This window comes from Pipra filicauda, unplaced genomic scaffold (assembly GCF_003945595.2).
Source record: "Pipra filicauda isolate LSUMZ 115617 unplaced genomic scaffold, ASM394559v2 scaffold74_size2892960_pilon, whole genome shotgun sequence".
Taxonomy (NCBI): Eukaryota; Metazoa; Chordata; class Aves; order Passeriformes; family Pipridae; genus Pipra; species Pipra filicauda.
Window position 1 is genome coordinate 446,235 of NW_024104920.1, and position 20,238 is coordinate 466,472.

Sequence of the window (20,238 nt, forward strand, 5' to 3'; positions counted from 1 at the left end):
GCATTGCCCGTGTTCTTGTGTTGACAATGTCACAAGCTGCCCTCCCAGATGGAGAATTTGAATGAAGCCAGTTGTGGGTCATAAAAAAAAAAAAAAAAAGTCTTCATTTTTGTGCATCATTCTTAATGGTTGTTATTGCTTAGATGTTGTCTTATTTCATGGTCAGCACACACAAACAGCACTTTTGAAGCGTTCCCTCGAGTTTCTCATTTGAGAGGAAGCAGTGTAGGGTGAACACGTGACATCACGCTGCATCTGTGCATTGGCTGCAGTGGTGGGTGCTCTTCTGCATTGCTGAACATGGAAAATTTTGTCACAATGTGTGGTTCTGTTTTTCCCTTAGGAACGCTCAGACCAGGGAGTCTTTCAAAAATCAACCTTTGATGGGAGTCATAACTTCACAGCTGCTTCCCGACGCAACGATGCCATTCTTCAGCAACTCGTCACATGCAGTCCTCAGGAGGGAATAAAAGGTAGTCTCGAGATATCCTTCTCTGTGCTGAAGGAGAGTGCTTTGTGGGGTTTTTTTCTGAAATCCACAGCCACTAGAAAAGCAGTTAATTAGAGTAAGTGCACACTATGTTACTTTGAGGCTTGAAGATCCAGAGAGGGTGGGAGAGCTGACTCAGAAGTTGTGAATTAGATTCCTGGCACAAATTCCAGTTTAAGTAACAGTTTCTAACTCGCTGCCCCAACACGTAAGGATGGATAAAAAACAAATGATGAGTGCAAAATATATGTTGTCAAAATGTTTATTTTCTATATGTCTTTAATGAGTGCAATGATTTTTGCAGTTAATTTTTAGATTATGTCCCAGGTTATTCTAAGCTAAATTAATTTATACTAAAACATGATATTCATAAAGTACACTTGCTATTTTAGATTTAAGGTAAAATTTGTTCAGAGGTTAGAAACATTCCCTTAATTTACAAATTGGAATGATATTAATGAACTCATTAAAAAAAATTAAGTAATCATGTACATTGTGCACAGAAAATATACATGTACGAGCGTATGTAAGTAAGAGCTTTTAAGGCCACTTCTTTTCCCATCTTCTTTCATTTCTGATGGCATACTGTACTGTCTGTCCAATTTGCTCCTGACTCAGCAAGGTACTAACTATTTGAAAAGTTTAAGTATTTGAGATGGTCTTGACCCCTATCCTTTTAAGTGTGCTCTCATCCTTCAAGCCAAGCACATACTTAAATACCTTCCAGTAGGAAAAAAAAAGATTTTCTTTGATGTAGTTGAATTATGCATGATTTTTCCCACTTCCCTAGACAACTGTGGAATCAGGGTGGCCTGCAAAAAGTAATTTCGTAGGCTGCTGTGTGTGGGGTGCTTTTAGTCAAAACCAAAGAGCCCTTATCTGAAAAATGCAAGAAAAACTCCCACAGAATTTAAGGGTAAATTATTTGTGTTGACTTCAATATTTTGACAGCGTGATTCCAGGCAAAGAATTAGATACAGGCTGAAGCATTATAAATATTCAAAGATCAGATCCTTTTGTTTAGATCTACCTTACATTTCGCTTGTTATGGATTTCACACTGATTCTGTAGTTACAGGAGAAAAGGAGCTTCTGCCTTGGATCTAACCTGCTTTGTAGAGTTGGTTGTTGCCAAAGGATCAGAAAGGAGCAAATACCTTTAAATACTTCCTTAAAAAACATATAATCAAATGCTCTGGAGTCATTGATACAGGTGAATGGCAACAGATAACTTGTCACTTAAATTCAAAACGAAGTGTGTGGAAGAGCTGTACTTTCAGATAAGGGTTCTACAGTTGCAATCCAAAAATCAAGATGACTAGTTTGCAGCCCAATCATAAAATCGTTTTCAATAGGCATCTTTTTAATTAAAGAATTATGGCGAGAAGGCGTTATAGCAAAAGAAATGTGATGGCCTTGGAAGAGAATGTGTCAGATGTGGAAAGAATTCTTTCGAGTGCTGCTGGTACAGGCTAGGTCTTTGGCATGGCTAGGTCTTCCCAGTGGACAGCAAATACCAAAGTGTTTCTAGCACTTACCAGAAGTATCACTGTACTACTATTTCAGTTGAAGATTTGGCATTTGATGAGTAAAATTGCAGTGATCTCAATGGAGAACTGCAGAGGCACTTGCAGCAGCAGGCGGCTGCAGTGCGGATCTGGTAAATTATGTTGGTGAAAGACACTTGGGGCTTTCATTGGTCTCGCATATTTCTCTTATTTTGAACTCACAGTATTAATTATTATTGAGATAATGCTTATTCTGCTTTCCATATGTGCCTGTCAGTTATTTCATCCCATCACTGGTTCAAAAATTTTTTTTTGCATTGTCTCTTATAAAGTTTTGTCCTCGGTCTTTCAAGGCATCTATAAAGGCAAAACACTACACCTGTGCACAACCCTCTTTTTAACTCAGTTAGGAACTTCTGGTTGTATGTCTGTTTAAGGACATGAGTCAAAGACCTAGTGAGCTTCTTGTGACGGGCAGAAACAGTCCTTTATACGTGCTCACAGTGTACCATCCAGATCTTGAATGTAGAAGTACAATTGGTACATTTTTACAAAGAATAATAAAAGACAGAAGAGATTTTTAACGTAATACAGAATCTAATGTAAGAATTTAATGACAGGAGCTGTATTATGTTTAATAAAATGTCACTTTCCTAATTAATGTTTTCTAATAAGTTATTTCCAGTACCATTCACTCCTCCTACCAATAAAATTCTTACAAAAGCTCAGCAAAAATACACTGAAGCTTGGCCTGCTAATATTGCTGTCTGTTTTAAGAGTCTTTTTTATTATACATGAGCAAGAAAAACTAATATCTGGGGAAAAGTGCTTATAGCCAAAACATTAAGTTTTGTCTTGCCTGTGGATATTTAAATAAAGGGGGAGGGGATACTGATTCAATATGGAAATGCCAGCGTTTGTTCTATTTTTGCATGAATAATACTTGCTGCCTTCAGGTCCTCACTTCTTTTGCTGCCAAGCTGTTGCGCAGTGTTTTTTAGAACAACCTCTTTGAGAGTTGATACTTCAGTGCCAGCAGCTTTACATTTCTGGTGTTGAAAGATTACTGGAATGTGTTTCATTAAAGGTTCTAATATATTTCTTATAACCCTTCATTATAAACACTTATAGGGGAAATGCTGTCATCTCTCTGCTTAAGTAGTAAAACAATCAAACTTTTTCTAATACCATGGACTGAGTCCTCATGGTTGTACAAGCATCTCTGTTTTCATACATATGTGGTAATGTCAAAATAGTAAATAAGGAAATGACATTCTTAATTATTTTATTTAATTATTTAGATTTTGTTTGTAAACACTGCATGTGTCTTGTAGACAGAATCCATTTTTACTCTCTTTAAGTTTATCTTTTTTACTCTCTTACTGTGTAGTATCTGAAAATTGAGTACATCTTGCTCAGTGGCTTAGAAGTTCCTCTGATTTTTCTGGATCTGTTAAGGTCATTTCCTGAGGTCTTCAACATGGAGCCGGTGACTGCCCCTTAGGTTAAATTCTCTCACTCTCTGGCTTCTGCTCCCATTTTCCTGGGAGGTGTAGTCCCTTGTGATCATTTCCAATTCACTGAGGAAATCTTGACATTTTTCTGTGTGTACCATTTGTTTACTGCAAGAAAAATACCAGTGGTAACCCACACCAAGCAGCTTTAGTGAAATGATGTCTCAAGTACTGTGAATCTAAGTTAAAGTAACGACCTGATTTACTCAGCCTCTTGCTGTGGCTAGAGGTGTCTGCTCAAAGAGGCTGAGCACAGCATAAGAGTGTGTGATTTGTTTTAGATTTTTAAATTCTTTTTTGTCCGTCAGATATCTCTTTCCTAGTTTGAGTAGTCAGTGGTTTAGGGACTTACTAAGTCAGAGACTCTGTCTCTCCAACTTTTGGTACATTTTGTAATATTTTTTAAAAAATTTGTTCTCAAAGCATTCTCATAGCAATGAGTTCTATAAAAAATACTACTTCGTGTTTGTCCTAGGTGTGCTGCTTGATAGTTACACTGATTGTCGTCTTGTTACTGTGTATGAGATAGTAAGAGCTTTGCTTTTCACCTTATACCTAGCCTTTTCAATTTCATAGACTCTTCTTGTATCCCCTTTTATTGCTTTTTACTCTAAACTAAAGAATGCTAATCCTTGGTCCTTGTAGGAATGTTTCTACATGTGTCCAACTACCCTTGCTACCTTTTCAATATGTTTCTTAGTTGTATTACATGGTTTTCAGATAAAAGAATGAAACCTCAGATCCTATTTCAAAACTAGGCACACCATTAGCTCTTGAGTTCTAGTTGGAGTGTTTGGACTTTTTTGGACTTGTAAAAGACTGTCTCCCTTTGACTTCACTAAGCATATCTTCAAAGAACAATCCATGGCTCATCTAGTGTACAGTTCCAGAGTGATAATTGCTACAGTAACAGCCTTCATGTATGTCTCAGGATTTTCCCCTTCTCCAATGTGTATCACTTTGCAGTCTCTGACAGGGAATTTCACCTGTCATTCAATCTTTTTGCAAAATTTCAGTCTGTTTCTTTTTTATAGTTCTGAGTGGGTTTTTCATATGAGGAAATATTTTCATCTTCTGATTCATCTTGCAAATCAATTACATTGAACAGTATGAGATCCCCTTTGTTCTAAATTCTTTCTACTGTGAGAACTTGCCATTTACTCCTCATCTGTTTCCTGTCCTTAAATTCAAACCTGAAAGAATGTGATCACAGTGCAAGAAGCCAGTGTGCATATGTTAGGTAGCATATCTGTTTTTTACGTCAGACTGGCAACTGATAATTTTTAAGGTCCCATTAAAGCTTTTCTCGTCTGCTCATCTTCACTTTCTTCTGATGACATTCACACTTTTCCTGAGATACAAGGTTGGAGCTATTTCTTATCATTCTAATCTTGAGGAGGCTATCCAGCCAATAGAGGTTTTATAGGATCCTTGAGCTAATACTGTAGGTTTGTTTGGATTGGGGTTTTTTGTTTGTTTATTTTTTTCTTTTAGGGCAACTATCTCAGTGCTCTTATCAAATAAATATGATATATTGCTTTCTGCTGTGATCCCTCCTTTTAGACCCTTTTTCTCTCAAGTCAGATTAGTGCTTTCACACACAATTGTACAAAAAGACTGCCAACATTCCATGTAACAGAACAGCTCACGTGAAAGTGTGGTACGTCAGTATTGTTAGATTGCTTGCTTGCCATTGAAAGCCAAGAAAGTGTCCATGTTTCCTATTAAGTTTGGGAGGGCTGAAGACAGATTCTACATTGAAAGATGTAGGGACTTCTTCTAAGATCAGATCTTTAGACAAGAAGTAAATTTACACAACAATAATGAACTAGCCTAGAGTGGGCATGGCAGTGTTATAAAATATTGCAGGTATGTAATACCTCAAGCTCTGAATGGTTTGAGTAGTTCATGTTTGTCTTTGTACAAAGTAATTTTCTGGTGTTAGCTGAATGCTTTTTGTAAAGGTAAAGGAGGAGTTACCAAAATGGTAGGAAAGCGAAGACTGTAATTAAAAAATGCCTCTTTCTTCTCTTGCCATAGAATAACAGAAATTTTTCTTCTAGCTGAGAATGTGTTCTCTTCTGTACATGAAAGGAGATAAATGCTCCCCATCAAAGGGAATGAAAGCATGAACCTACAATCAGTTAGGATGCAGCTATGTAGAAGTGAAAATCCACTCAAATGGAGTAAAGCAATTGTGCCTTGCACTCAACTTCACTATAAGTACAAAGTTTCCCTATATTTACCTTTAATTATGCATATGCAAATCTGGAAATCAGCTCTTCAGGAAATCCCAAGGGGTGCATTTTCTGCTTGGTGTGATTTTAATTCTAGTTTAGTTAGTTTAGGGATTTGAATAATTTGTGATTCACTTCAGCATTGCTTGAGGCCTTCCAGTCCAGTCATCAGTCAGTGAACTCGTGTAATGTATTTGTTTCTGTGGCTTATTTAACCCCTTTTTAAATTTTATTTCAGAGTTTTCAGTGTCTGATCGTGGCCATGGTGAAAACGAAACCCCTCCACCTCTCCCGCCACATCCCAGTGAGGATTTGCTGAATGAGAATTATCATAGGTTGGACTTCAGTTCTTCTTAATAGTTACAGCACTAATTGCTGATTAGGAGTTGTGATAATAGTTCTAATTGATTGTAAAATAACTTTTTTTTTTTAAATTTGTACCGCTCTTTTTCATCACTTGCGAGATCCTTTAATATAAGCTGGGAATGTTATTTCAGCATCTAGTGTGTTGTTCATTTCAGTTGTTCATAGGCTGCAGTATGCCTGCTCTCCGTGATATATGATACCCAGTAAAACAAAAAGAATCCCAAAGCACAATCCCTATTAAAAAAAAAATTAATTTAAAATTGTACCGGTGGATGCTATGTGTAAATGCAGTTTGAAGTCTCTTAAAGCTTTAAAAGTCCTAGCCAAACACAGTTTGTAGTAAAGTGAATCTTCTTATGTCAGCCAAAGACATTCTTGAGATTACAAAATGAATCTTCAGTAAGTCTGAGCAATGAAATGTGTAAGGGAGAAATTAATGGACACTTTACCAGTTGTAAATGCACTAAGTAGATTTTTCAGATGCTTTTGTAAAGGCTGATGTGCTTGATAGCAGCTAAAAGCTTTAATTTCCTTAGTAAATACAGAAGTTTGGAAGGTCAGAAAAAAGTGTAAACACGTTGAAGTTCACGATGGCTCACACTGTTCCTGTCTGTAATAGCACAGGATTCAAATCAAAGTATAATTTCAACCTATCCTACTTGTGATGCCGAAATGTTGAATACTGTTTATTCATCTTCTGTGTATTCAGTTATGATAGTCATACATCTGTTGCAATGATATTGGGAAAATACGCATTTCAACTCAAAATTTAGCCACGTGTCTGTCCTTGTGTGGACGGATGTGATTAAAAACTACCCTTAAATGTCTGCATGTAGTATGAAAGAGTAGATATATTTTATTATGGATACCTTGAATTCTTCATACAAGACTCTCCTATTTTCTTTTTGCTAACATAGAGTAATTTCACTAGAATAATTTCATAATTTCTGATGTCCCAGACAGGTATATATTACGTGGTAAACAAACAAAAGTCTACAGAAATTAGTGTAGTTTAGCAGTAAATTCTCAGCTGCAGTTGTTTGCTAGAATCTGTTCCTAATTTTTTCAACAAGCTAGGAGAAAAATATTCTCTTGAATGTATTAAAAGGATGATGAATTTATGGGCCTTTCCTCCCATCCTGACTTTTTCAGTGTTGTATTGTTTTTCCATTTAGAACTTAAGTTCTCTTGAAATTGAATTGCAGTATCAAGTCCTGCTGATTTCACTGAAACTGCATTTCAACAAAACACTTGGGAAAGTATTTTGATGCTGTAAAACCAACCTTTTGATTGAACAATTTGGAAGTAAATGTTTTTTAATTTTCAAACTGCTTTTTTGCTTAACAGTATTTTAAAAAATAGTAATTTCTGTTTTTAATCAAAAAGAGACATGGAAGATTTCAAATGGATTACACTGAAGTGTTTCAATTCCTCACACCTGAAAGTTACTTGGAGTTTGACTCAGGCAAAATTTTGAAATGTTTAGAAATTTGCCTTGAAATAGAAGAACTAAACAAAAACCAAAACAAAATAAAACCCAAACTAACCAAACCCCTGATACTTTGGAATTCTTCAAAAGGTCATGGCACCCTCCATAAGACCTCCAGCCTCTACATAAGTGGTGCAGAGCTATAAAATAATTTTATATTAGCAGATGAAGTAGAATTGATCCAGGTACATTGTCAGTATTTTTCCAACATTCTGTAGCGTGTTATTTGGAAATGCAGTGGTTAGATAGAAGTAACAAAATGGAAAAAAAAAATCATTACTAATCATTTACATTTATATTTCCATCCATGATGAAAAACAAGTGACTGAAGGTGTTAAATCTCAGAAAAGAAAGTTGAGGATCAATATCTGATTTTAAAAATGCATGCTGTAAGCAACTAGAGGAAGAAACACATGTATATTTGTGCATTCTTTAATTAGCTCACTTGTGGTTTGAACTGGTGCCTTAATATTTTGCATATCTTTTTTTTTTTTAATTCCTACAGCCCTATCATAAATTCAGCAGTGCATTTAACAGATCAGCACATCAACTTCAGATCTTTGACACCAGCCAAGCAGTCTGAATCAATTAATCTGAAAGCCTCAAAAAGCATGGATCTGGGTAAGAAGGGGTGGGGTGACACACAGGTCAGCTTTTTAGCCTTAGCCCATCTCTCTTTCTTGCTTTTGTTTCTTTAACACTAACATCAGGCAGTAAGTTCTGCAGGATGCAGGAGCTACAGTGATGGGGACAATGGTCAGCCTCCTGTAGCATCTATTTGCAAGTACCCTTTTTCTTGAAGCTGAAGAAAGTTTGGGGTTTTTTGGTGGAGGCCCATTGTATTGAAATCTTAGCTGAGGAAAAGACAGAATGATAGAAAGATGAGCAGAAAGAACTGCTGTGCAAGTTTTGTGTGTCTAAAATATATAGCAAAACCAGCAATACCAAAAGTAATTTCTTTTATAGAATAGAAATGATTGCAAAACTGGACAAAGGGTTCCTCAGACAAGTTGTTTATTTCTTCATCGACAGTGACAAACACAGGCAATCAAAGCCTTGCAGTAGATCTTTATAAATGCTTGAAGAGTGTAAGGTTGTGGTTCTTTACCCGTCAGAACTGTGCAGAAAAGCTTGCAGGGTGGGTGAAGCAGAAAGTAAGAGGTTCTTTCAATACCAGGAAAGCATTTGCAGGTAGAAGATTGAAGGGTTATTGCAGCTGGAAACCAAGCCATATTTTAATGAAGGTTCAAGAAAAAATTCACAAACTTCTTAAGTCTCAAAATAAACCAAGTAAGGTTTTCTTTTTCCTTTTAATTCTCCTTTGACACAGTTTATCTGTTTTTTTTTTCCAAATTCAAGAGTTGAGGGGGAGACCTTGAGACCTACCCCTAGGATATCTTTAATTATAGATTTATGCACTTCACTGGATCAGATTTTGTATACCATTAATAAAAAATTATTAATTTCATATATAGTTTCAAGGTAGCTTTTTGTTACCTTGCTGATTCGTTTTTCTGTGAAATGCTCTAGATCAGTCTTATGTTTTTTATTCTCGATTTTTATTGTCATCTTAATGGAATATTTTAATGTAACATTAAATGTGTTTACTCCTGTAACAGCATGTAGGGACCAGGCAGTTATTAATGTGGGATAAGAATGGATATGAATTCATTTAAGAGAGTTTTTAAGGCAGAATTTTAATGCTACTGCATGACCAGCCCAACCCTTTTGCAGTTCTGTTCCACTGTTTTAACTAAGAGTAATGGATTAGGTATTTTTTAAGAATGGAAATGCTCCTCAAAAAATGATTGCATTTACAGATTTGAGTCTAAACATAGACTGTATATAGTCTACTAGAAAAATTAATGTTCAACTTTACTGAGTCGTCTTTTAGAAGAGTTTACTTCCAGTTCCCGCAGAAGTCACTAGAAAGAATGCTCACAAGCACCAGTGTAAAATTAGGCAATGGGAGTGCACTTGAGAGCATATTCAGAACTGCCAGATGACCTATACTTCAAATTCTATAAAGCAATCTGCTCTTGACATCCAGAAACAATGCTTTGAGAATGTATATGAGTCATTAAATCATGATGACTAAAAAATAAAATAAAATTAGGTGCAAAAATAAAATAAAAAATTGATACAAATATGTCTTTTAGATCTTTCAAAAATTGTTGCCTGTTAGATGGCAGCTGTTGAAAACGCACCTTCTGTTCTGAAAGTAAAAAATGAAAGGGGTGATAATCAGTCTGATTGGAGGCAGAAATGTGAAGATAGATCTATTACTTGAGACAGTCATGTAGAGAACTGGAGAGATTCTGAAACAACTGCACCATATTGTTTTATAAATCACAATAGATGAAGTAAAATTCTTTGCACATAGCATAAAAACAATAAAACTGAGGAAGATAAAAGCTAGGACCTTTTACAGCCATTCTCTAGCAAGCAGTGAAGCACCGTGTTTGACTTTCCAGCTTTTGAAAGATTTGAAGCAGAAGCTACTGGCTGGAACGGGAAATGGAAAAAGAAACATGACAATCTCAAGGGAAGTAACTGCGATATAAAGTGCTTCTAATACAAATAAAATCCCAATAGTTTAGTGTATAAAAGTGCGCTTCCAAATAAAACATTCATGTAATTCACATTCCAAAAATGGATTTTTGGGAAAGGGAACTTGTTTTTTTTTGTTTCCTTACTTAACTGCAGTCATGACCCATAGTAACTTCTCATCCCAACCTGCAACTGTGTATCCATTATTGATTTCAGTGCATTGTTTCCTGAAAAAAAAAAAGAAAAGTGCTGCTGTCTTCATCTTCCAGCAAATTTGGTAACAAAGAGGAAGTGTCCCCTCTGAAAAGTGCTAGACCTCTTTTTCCAGGAGTCATAGAATGCTGTGCACTTACTGCTTTTCTTTTGTTCTCAAGTTCTGTCAGGCCCTTCAAAAAAGAAAATGTTACATGATTAACAGAAAGAACACAGAACTGGAGTCCAGAAGGAGAGGTCTGAGACCTTAGAAAATGTGACTTAGATGCAGTTTATTTCTTTTCAAACCAAGTTGTCTCTGAATCAGGTGTCTCCATAGATCTAGGAAATCACCTGCAGATTGGGTCTGGAGACCCAGAATAACATCACAGACTCAGTAGACAACAGAATTGGTGTAATACAGGGCATAAATGTGAAATCTCTACTGCTATTCACTTATGAAACATTTTACTTCACCTTGAAATGTGTATAAGACATCCATTGGCTAATTATAAGGTTATAAAGATATGAATTACATAATGACATTGCCATCCAAAGGATCATCAAAGGTAGGTAACAGAAAATTTTAAATGCAAGAGAATCCAGATATTACGATAGATTATGAACCTTACGTGAAAATAATAAATTCATTAAATTAGGGAAGTAGTGAATCTGTATAATAAGGGTCTTTCTGGCTTTGATGAGAGTTGATGTATACACAAGAGGCAAATCTGTTAAGTAAAGACTAGTCTATAATTACATGGGTACACAATGGAATCCTATTTAACATTGATGTTTATCTTTTCAGTTTTATATATTTTAGGCTCAGAAACCTTTGAGTGCTTAATCTGTTTTCCAGTCATACCTATTTACAAAATAATAATATTATAAATTAGTACCCTCAGTGAATAATATCAGGTAATAAGAATGGGTGACCAAAAATTGTTCAGTATTGCTAACACATTGCATCAATTTGTCATTGTCACTCTCCAGAGCAAATCCTGCAATGAAGGGAACTTGGCACATGCAGCAAAAGCTGTAGGTTACTTGCCAGTAGGGCAGACATAGTTTAGTTTATTGACACTTGGTGCATTTCTGTGCTGGTGATTGGGCAGCTGGGCAGGAGCAGAGGGCACGAGCCACTGCCACCTGGTTGCTTAGGCAGGGCTCTGTGCTGCCATGTGCGTGCCATGAGTCCTATAAACTGACACAAGTCCTAACTGCTAAATTAATGAATAGCATGAATCCTCGGTGTATTTCAAGAACTCGCTTTATTTGCAAACGATTTATTTTTTGCTTACACCTATTTTAAAAAAAATTTAAAAAAAATTAAAAATCAGTGTTACGTGTGAGTCATTGAGTTACTGTTGTAGGAAATAAAAAAAATACAAAAGGCAAGTCTAGTGGTAATGATAATGGTTTTGGTTTGCAGATATGAGCAGAACTTGCCTCATATGTGCAGATGTCCTTGTGCAAAGTATATGGAGGCAGGGTGACTGGTTCCCTGTTTTAGCATCCATCACTTCCATGGTGTTCAAATGCTTCTCAAAATTTACAGCTTCATTCACAGCAATAGAGTACAGATTAGTTTCATATCAGCCATAAGTCCTAATGTTCTTCCCTGCTGCTGTGTTGAGATAATGACAGCACTTTCTGGATCACTGATGGAGTTCATATCCTGTGTCTTATGGCATATTTTTCTTTGCCTTGTCTACTTTTATTTTGAACCTGGTGGTGATAAAAAATTGCACAGCCCCCCTTTTACTAATCCTTACACTTGACGCATCTACTCAGTTGCATAAATTTTTTTGTTCTTCAAACATGGCCATCCGTATGTTGACAAAGCACAGACCCTTCTTATAACTGTGACTTCGAGAATTTGTGCAGGGCCAAACAAAGGCTGACTTGGAGTGAATGCTTGTGCTGACCAGAGTTGGACTGCATGCCACGTTTGGACTTGTGCTTATAGCACAGTGTTAAAACTATGCAAAACAAAATAGAAAATCATAGAAATAAATGTTGTGTTGTCGCTTCCCACTGAAGTGGAACAATATTTTTGAAACTTAAGGGCAGATTGAAAATGAAGAAATCAATGGCTTCTATACAAGTCATTGGAAGGCTGATTTTCCCTTTCTTTTAACAACCTCCTATATGCACACATTTTTCCTTATATTACCACAGTTGTCTAGAGAAGAATTTCTATATAATATTTCACCAGAATCTATTTTCAGTAGTGTTTGTTCTTTTAACTATCTTAAAAATGTAATTTTTGCAATGTTAATGTGAAAATTTTTTTCATGTTGTATCGAAAGGTGTGAATCTGTGTGCTCTAAGAAAACGAAAGGAAAGAAGGTGTCTTATTATCTGTTTCCAACACCCCTATTTTCCATAAATCTTTATGCACAGGAGTGATTTAAGCTATGCATAAATGTACTGTAAAAACTACAGCCAGGGGAATTGTATGCAAACACATGAAAGTGTGGCTTGTTTTAACCTGAAGCAACATGAAATTGAATCATATGAATATATAGCAATTTTGTTGCGTATCAATTCAGGCAAAGTACTGTGTAGATATTTGAGGATGTTGGTATAATAACCCATGACCACTATCCCAAGGTGCTGCTTAATTCCCTCTTCCTTTCCCCATCTAAAGCAAAAACCCATAAATCTTAACTGATTAAGCTCTATAGCCTGAAGAAACGTATATGTCCTTCACTTGATTTTAAATGTGAGTGAAATATTGTTTGCTAAAACATCATTAGACATACTTGGAGTCCCTTAACCTTGGGGCGTATTTATTAAAATATAGGCCAACTTACGTATTTAGGGATAATTAGCAAGTAAATATGCAAGATATAAGGTATGGGATATTCTGCAAGGAAGCCAATATTTAACTAAATGTTAATTTCTTTGTTAGTGAAGGGCTGCATTCAATTACAGTTCATTCTTTTAAAACACCTCAAAACAAAGGGAAACCAGTATTTCACATCCAGAAGGATGTGGAAAATGCAATCAAGATGCTATTAGCTGCTTCATGATTTGCTCTGAACCAGATTATTGTTATTCTGAGTGTAATTTTGTATCCTGAAATAAATATCTGAAAACATAGCCAAATGAGGACCAGACAGAGCTAATGGAGATTACTCTTTTAAGCAATGTTTTGATTCAGATAAAATTAAAAGAATACATTTTGGGAGGTCCCTAGTGAGAGTTATAGTATTAGTGGGACCAAAAGGTGGTTTGGTATTTTAAAATTGTCATTTTGTTAGCCACGTTGTACGTATGGAATACATTTATTTGGTTGCTTTGACTTGAAACCAGTTTCAGAACTGCATGTAGGACCTAGTTAGGTTCATTAGAACATTAATGAGGAAATGGAGAAGATGGATCAGAATTCTAACAGTCTTTTCAATGTTACTGACTTACAAGATTAATTTAACAAATCATCTCTTGAAAAGAAATACTTTCCAAAACCAAAAATGTCATGTGTTTAGGAAAAACTGTATTGTTTATGGCTGTGATTGTCTTTAGGATCAAGGGCTAAGAGCAATTTTAACATTATTCTAGCTTATGTCATAAGTAACTTTCTAGTACTGTCAGATTAGATGTGTATTTTCTGAGGCTGCTCTGCAGAATCAGTTTTTAGAAATGAATACAATGTAGTTTTCTTAGTTCAGACAACTTTCAAATTTCTGTTTGTAAGATCTATAAGTAGGGAATGAAACAAAATCATTTCTTAAGTGATAGGGACCCTGTGAACTGAATTGAAATGAGACTGAAATTAGGTTTATTCTGTGTGAGAAGAGAGACTTTTAACACAGCTAATTTTGTTACTCAGTTTTACACCAAATCTGCATTGATGCAGCTGAGGGGATGATGGGCTGTGGCGTAAAGACGAAAGCGGGCAAAAGAGAATATCAACTTTCTGGACTGGTTTTGTAGAGATTGTCTTAGACTCAAGGAAGCTTATTGTGGAGCAGACTGAGAGCATTGTATGAGCTGTGATGGTGACACAGCTGAGAAAATGGTAACACATGGTTGAGGTGGTATTTTCTTACGCTGTTTTAGTGTAAGTTTGAGTTGCTCTGTGAATGCATTTATATTATTAAAGTGTTAGTGGGATAAAATAGCAATTATGTTAATGTATAGCTACTATAAGAAAGAAAGATGATAATATAGTAACTTATAAGAACACTGTTACAAATCTGTTCTCTCAACTTTGTCTTAAATCTGTTCCCTATCAATGTTTTCAACCAGAGAATGACAGATTAACATTAGGAACTTGTAGTTTAACCCTAGGAGTTTGGAAGAAGTGTTAATGACATGCGAAAGACATGTAGCGGGGGAGTTTTAGCCTTGTGCAGTTTCTCTGGAACAGAGGTGAGAGGATTAGAGAAGACAACAAAAGTGTAAAAGAAGCCGTGATGGCCTCAATTAGCAGTGTAACCTTCAAGAATGAGTAGTTGTGCCACTACAAGAAAGTGAAGAAATTTATATCATGCTGCCTGGGAAACTGTAAAACAGTGTAAAACACTGTAAAACTGCCAGGAGAAAAACTTCCATTTAAAGCTAAATGTGTCCAGTGGACAGCATCAACTGTACTGCTGGTTCTTCAACAACAAGAAGTAGTAATAGTGAATGCAAGCTTAAGCATTTTCATTCTCATGTGCTGACACACAAGATGTTTCCCTTGGGGATCTTCTCTGAACACAATTGAATTGAAGTATTAAATCAGTTCTAACAAAATTGTTCTGAAAAATCTAATTAGAGAAAACCTTGTACAGGAGAGAAAAAGAATCCAGAATCTTGGTTTGGATGTGATTTATTCCTGCCTTTGAATGTGCTGAACAGGGCATCCCAAATGTTGTGTTAGATGCCATTTTGGAAAAGGTTTACCTTTCTTACCACTAAGTATAATTTATCCTTGCCCCTTGAGCAAGCATTTTGCTAATCTTGGTGCTTTTCAACATTGAAGTAAACAGAAATCTATCAAGGACTCCTAATCCTTCAAGAATAAGTAGCTGGTGGATATCTAGGTGACCCCAGAACACATGCCCTTATGTGAAGTTTCACTGGAGAGGTGGGGAGGGGGAATTAGTGAAAGAAAATATTTTAAGACGGTGCAAGTTTACCCTTCGTGATACACACATTTTATTGCTATTCTGGATTTTAGTATAAAAGCCTGTGGTCTTTGTATGTGGTACTTCAGGGCAAACCTAGAACAGGAAGCAGCATTTTCTAGGTGATGGTTGTGAGCCAGCAATTGACACAATTTCTCCAGGTGATTTATGCCACTCTTAGATGGGGAAACGCTTCACCAAGAAAATAAATATGGCAGGAGAATTATGTCATTGGCACTATCACTGACTAAAACTAATTGATGATGCACTGCCTTCATTATGATGAAAGGGCTGGGTAAGGATACACTTCATCAGAAAAAACCAGTGACCAATTTGAGACTTTGCTTCATTTCCATATGTTTATACCATAGAAACTGATGGATTCTAAAAAGTACAGAAGCATCATTTGTATACCTAGTTTGAGAATACAGCCCTTGTGAATTGATTATTGTAAACTAAGAAACCTTACATTTGGTTTCCTATTAACTAATGAAGGTATCAGGAAATTGGTTTTCTAGGAAATTCTTTGGTGTTTTGGTGTCTCGTATTATTATTTCTCATTAATTGTAATTTTAATCCTTGTTTGCTTCTTTTCTGAGTGCAGAACTGCAACTGGTCTTCAAAGGTACGTGTCAGTTTGTCCAGCAGGAACACAAGCGACTTTCACATGTTTAGAAGATTTTTTTAGTAGCTCATAGTCAATGTGCAAAACTGATCCTTCAGAAAAAAGTCACTAAGTTGAATAGTAGTACCCTGTATCTTGCGAATAGCAGTAACTTCTTGTTTTGGGAAAAGATACTATAATGGTTCAGTTGAACTGGGAAAAAGAAGGGAACTCTGTTATCACAGCTGGCAGCAGCATTGATTTGTGCTTCTCTGAACCATAGTTGGGGACTAGATTGTTGACCTGTAAATATGCCTGGGCTGTATTTTGACACAAACTTTGAAAAGCACTGACGGCGCGTTGTTATGAAACCATTGGAAGTCACACAATTCCAATAAAATGTCTGCCTTCGTTGTCTTGAGCAGGGCACAGAAATGGCAATCAAAAGATTATATGGAAGAATGTGGATGCATGTTGGGTGCTTTTACTGCTGCTAAGCAATACTCCTCATTTTCTTCAAGCAAAACAGCACTCCAGAATATGACCATAGGAAATACTAATAAAATCTGATTATTCATGGCATAGAGAGTTGGGGTTTTTATCATCTGTAGTGGTTGTTGGCATAGTTTACAAAAAACCCTATCAGTTGTTTGCTGTCAGTTGGACAGATTTGTTTTGCTTAGTAATATTCCATCTTTCATAATCTGTGGTCTTGCTAGTCCCCCAAACATCCATGCTTTTATTAAATAGCTGTAGAACTTCTGTCATCTTTTATTTCAGCAATTACTCTGACTTTTGACAATGAATACGTAACTGGCTTTCATGTGGTGAAAATGTGGTTCCTAAATTAGAGATGTTACTTCAAAAGAGCTGGTGTGTTTTCTATGGGCAAACATTAATAACTTCATGGACTAATATTCCCTGGAGTTCCAGGGACATTTCAAAATGTGAAGTATTTGTTTTATTCACAAGTTAAGGAGAAGCGTTGTCTTATTTGTAAATGTATTTACTCCCCTGCATGAGTCCTTCCAAGATTTTTGTTTGAGTTTTTTCTTTACAGTCCCCAAATTAGGTGGTTTCCTTTTTTTTAATGTTATGCATTTAATAATTCTAGGTCAAGAATATATAGTAATTCTAGTGTATTCATAAAAATAGTTACAGTTTGCACATTCCCAAGTGTGATCCTCTTGAGCTGAAATTTTTCATAGTTATTTGCAATGTAATTACTTTTTGATGTTGCAATATAAAAATAATTAGAATTTTTTTTTCCTACAGTTTTAAGAGGTGATGGTATTTTTTCCTTGTGTAAAATCTTCCAGGTGATTTTCTACAAAGACCAACACTAGTAGAATCTTAGAAATTTCCACTTAATTCTTGCTTTATTCAAAGGCCAAGAAAGATATCCAGAGAAAGACTATTTTTGTCATAACTGAATGATTGCAGCAACTTCTAATGTGCAGAGAAGTGTTTTCAAATGCTATATTCTGGAACAGGATGTCCTATGTACTTCCTAAATGAAAACTTTAGTTACAAAGTTTTCAACTTTGATATACATGGAATTTATCTCCTGTTAGCCTTTTTCTGTTTTTCTGTTGTCTTCTTGTTCTCAGAGGGAAGGAATGGACTTGTATGTGCCACTCCTGTTCAGTTTAGTGAAAGATGGCAAACCTAGAAGGCACTGCCTCAGCATAATATCCCATGAAATGAAAACTACCCTGTGGAGGAGCACACATATTTTGTTCAAACTTTGATATAAAACTTTAATATTTGCATTTTCCAGTTTTTGTGCACGTGTGTGCTTAAACTCATAATACTAACCTTGTATTTTTGTAAGGTTATTTTTCATTTTCTAATCATTTTGTTCTTCCTTTTTTCCCTCCAGTATTAAAATCTAATTTTTGTGTGTGAAGCTGGTGTGTAAAGTATGATTAAGTTAAATGGATTTATCCCTTTTAATAATGTAAAACTTAGTTTCAGGCAAGCCAAGCCTCAGCATAGTTTTTAAAAAACACTGTGAACCTTGGTATTTTTTTTTAAGTTCCTATGTACTGTAACATAACGTACTCCAAGTAATTATCATATATTATACTGGTTGCCATTAGTGACTGCTATAATTAAGGTTGCGAATCAGTTTCCATTATAATCCCTTGTTTTCACACAATGATAACTTGTCAAAACACTAACCTTTGGGACTAAAGTTTTCCACAGTTGTTTTTCTTAGAGGTAAATTTGGGGAGAGGGAAGAGGAAAAGGAGTTTGAACTATCCTTATAGCAAACATTTGTCCAGTCATTTTGCATTATAGGATCAAGCTGCATAGCAAGGAGCTAAATAGTTATCATTTCCATGGACTAGATGAAAGGTTAAAGGCCAAGGAGTGCAGAACTACCTTGAGTTTTGGTTGCACTTCTAATTTTGACGAACCCTGCTGCTATTTTGTTTAGCAGCATCTTTACATAATACTGCAAACAGTGTTAGTCTCACTTTAATAGCATCTATGTCCTACAAAAAAACTACACTATGTCAATTTACTGATAATCAGGTGACAATTGGATTACAAAAGTGGAAAAGAGTTACAGTGGTCAGTTGTGGATTCACGATTTCAGTTGTGAATCCCAGTCCTGAATTTGATGCTGATTTTTGAGGGTAAGAGCTTCCCTAAAAGTGAAGTGGGGAAACAATATAAGAAAATGTTTACTGTAGCTCCTAAATGTCATTAACTACTACACTGCTCTTTCCTAGGTAGAAAATAGCAGGTTCTTGTTTCGTTGCAGATAACCCTCTGTGTAAACTTTTATAGTGACCACTATGCAAAGCTTAAGTTTGCATTTGTAGTATTTTTGGTATGACTTTACAGTTTATTTTATCATATAAAGAGATTAAATTTTAAGGCGAGTTATAAGGGAGTGCTTGGGCAGGCAGAGTTGAAGGATAAGCTTTCAACCCTAACATTCATTTCCTGTGCTTGTTTTATCATCCCTAACATTACATTAACACCCTTTCTTTGCATAGAATTCATTTTAAGAAATGGTGATTGGTTCTTCCCCTCAGCCCTCCAGGAGAGTATTTTAATTAGTTTTTTGAGATATATGATAATAAACTGAAGTAAAGTTACTGAGCAAATGTTACTGCTTCTGTTACATTCAGAATTTGCTCTTCCACTACTGTCTGCAAACTGTTGCAACTGTAAACATCTTTATAAAATGTTGTGAAATACTACAAAGTTACGATTTGCAGATAAAAATAAAACATAGGAAATGCATAAGCCTTTGAAAAGATCAGGTTTTGGGAGACCTTATTGTCTGCAGAGGGTCCTGCGAGTCGGTGAGATGTCTTGCAGATGGGAAGGTTTCCACATCTGGATTCTTTTTACAATTGAGGTCTTTGATCTGAAAATGTTACAACTCTCCTATGCCCTGTGATTTGTCTGGCAAGATGAGTTATTTACAAATGCAATTGCTCTTCCGACAACTCAGTTTTGAGTGTGTAAGTGCTGAGGTCCTGATCTGTAACCTACAAGGACTGCTGGTAGTCCTTTTATTGGTTTCAGAGGGCTTTGATTCAGATATTTGGACTTTGAAGCACCCCAGGTGGATTAGGTAAAGAAAGGCACTTTTTTTCCAGATTATTGTAATTTAAAGATTAAGGATGCTGTGTCTGAAATAATTTGACAGTGTTTCAAAGGCTTGTGAATTTAAATAAGTTTCTGATCTTTGTGTCTTTTCTTTTATTTCTCCAGTGGCAGATGAAAGCAAAGTTGGTTTGTTGGCCGGACACAAATCGGGTAAGCTGTCCTCCTATTCTGGAGAAAAAGTCAGCAACTTGAAAGTAGCATGGGCAGTAAATGAAATCAGCTTACAGAAACTGTGGTGACTAAGAGAGTTGCAAATTAAGGCGTTACTTTGTATGCACTGGCTCCAAGCTGAACGATGATGAATTATGGGTTGCTTGTAGCCCGGCAGTGTATGTAGCCAAGTCATTTGCAGGAAGAGTTGTAACTTTATTTTTCAGTGCGGGTGTTGTAAACTGGAGAATATGCCCTTTCAAATAAGGGCAAGTGCAACATGTCTTGTGGAGTGTAGAGACTTAAACAGTACACATTTTGAAAAATACAAGTATTTCTTTGCTTTTTCCTCTTGTGCTGAGTTATACTTCCATTAGCAGGAATAT

At 35.9% G+C, this 20,238-nt stretch overlaps 1 protein-coding gene across 4 annotated transcripts in view; it reads left to right on the top strand.

The window, feature by feature from the left end:
• The window catches only part of PARD3B (par-3 family cell polarity regulator beta), a 399,222-nt gene that overhangs the window by 208,949 nt on the left and 170,035 nt on the right, over nt 1-20,238 (top strand). For 3 of the 4 annotated variants that reach the window (XM_039389618.1, XM_027731420.2, XM_039389619.1), the window contains exons 13-16: nt 344-473; nt 5,987-6,083; nt 8,109-8,224; nt 19,808-19,852. In XM_039389618.1, the coding sequence (XP_039245552.1) occupies nt 344-473; nt 5,987-6,083; nt 8,109-8,224; nt 19,808-19,852 (388 nt within the window). The remainder of the gene's footprint in view (nt 1-343; nt 474-5,986; nt 6,084-8,108; nt 8,225-19,807; nt 19,853-20,238) is intronic. The other variant, XM_027731421.2, reaches the window with a different exon arrangement.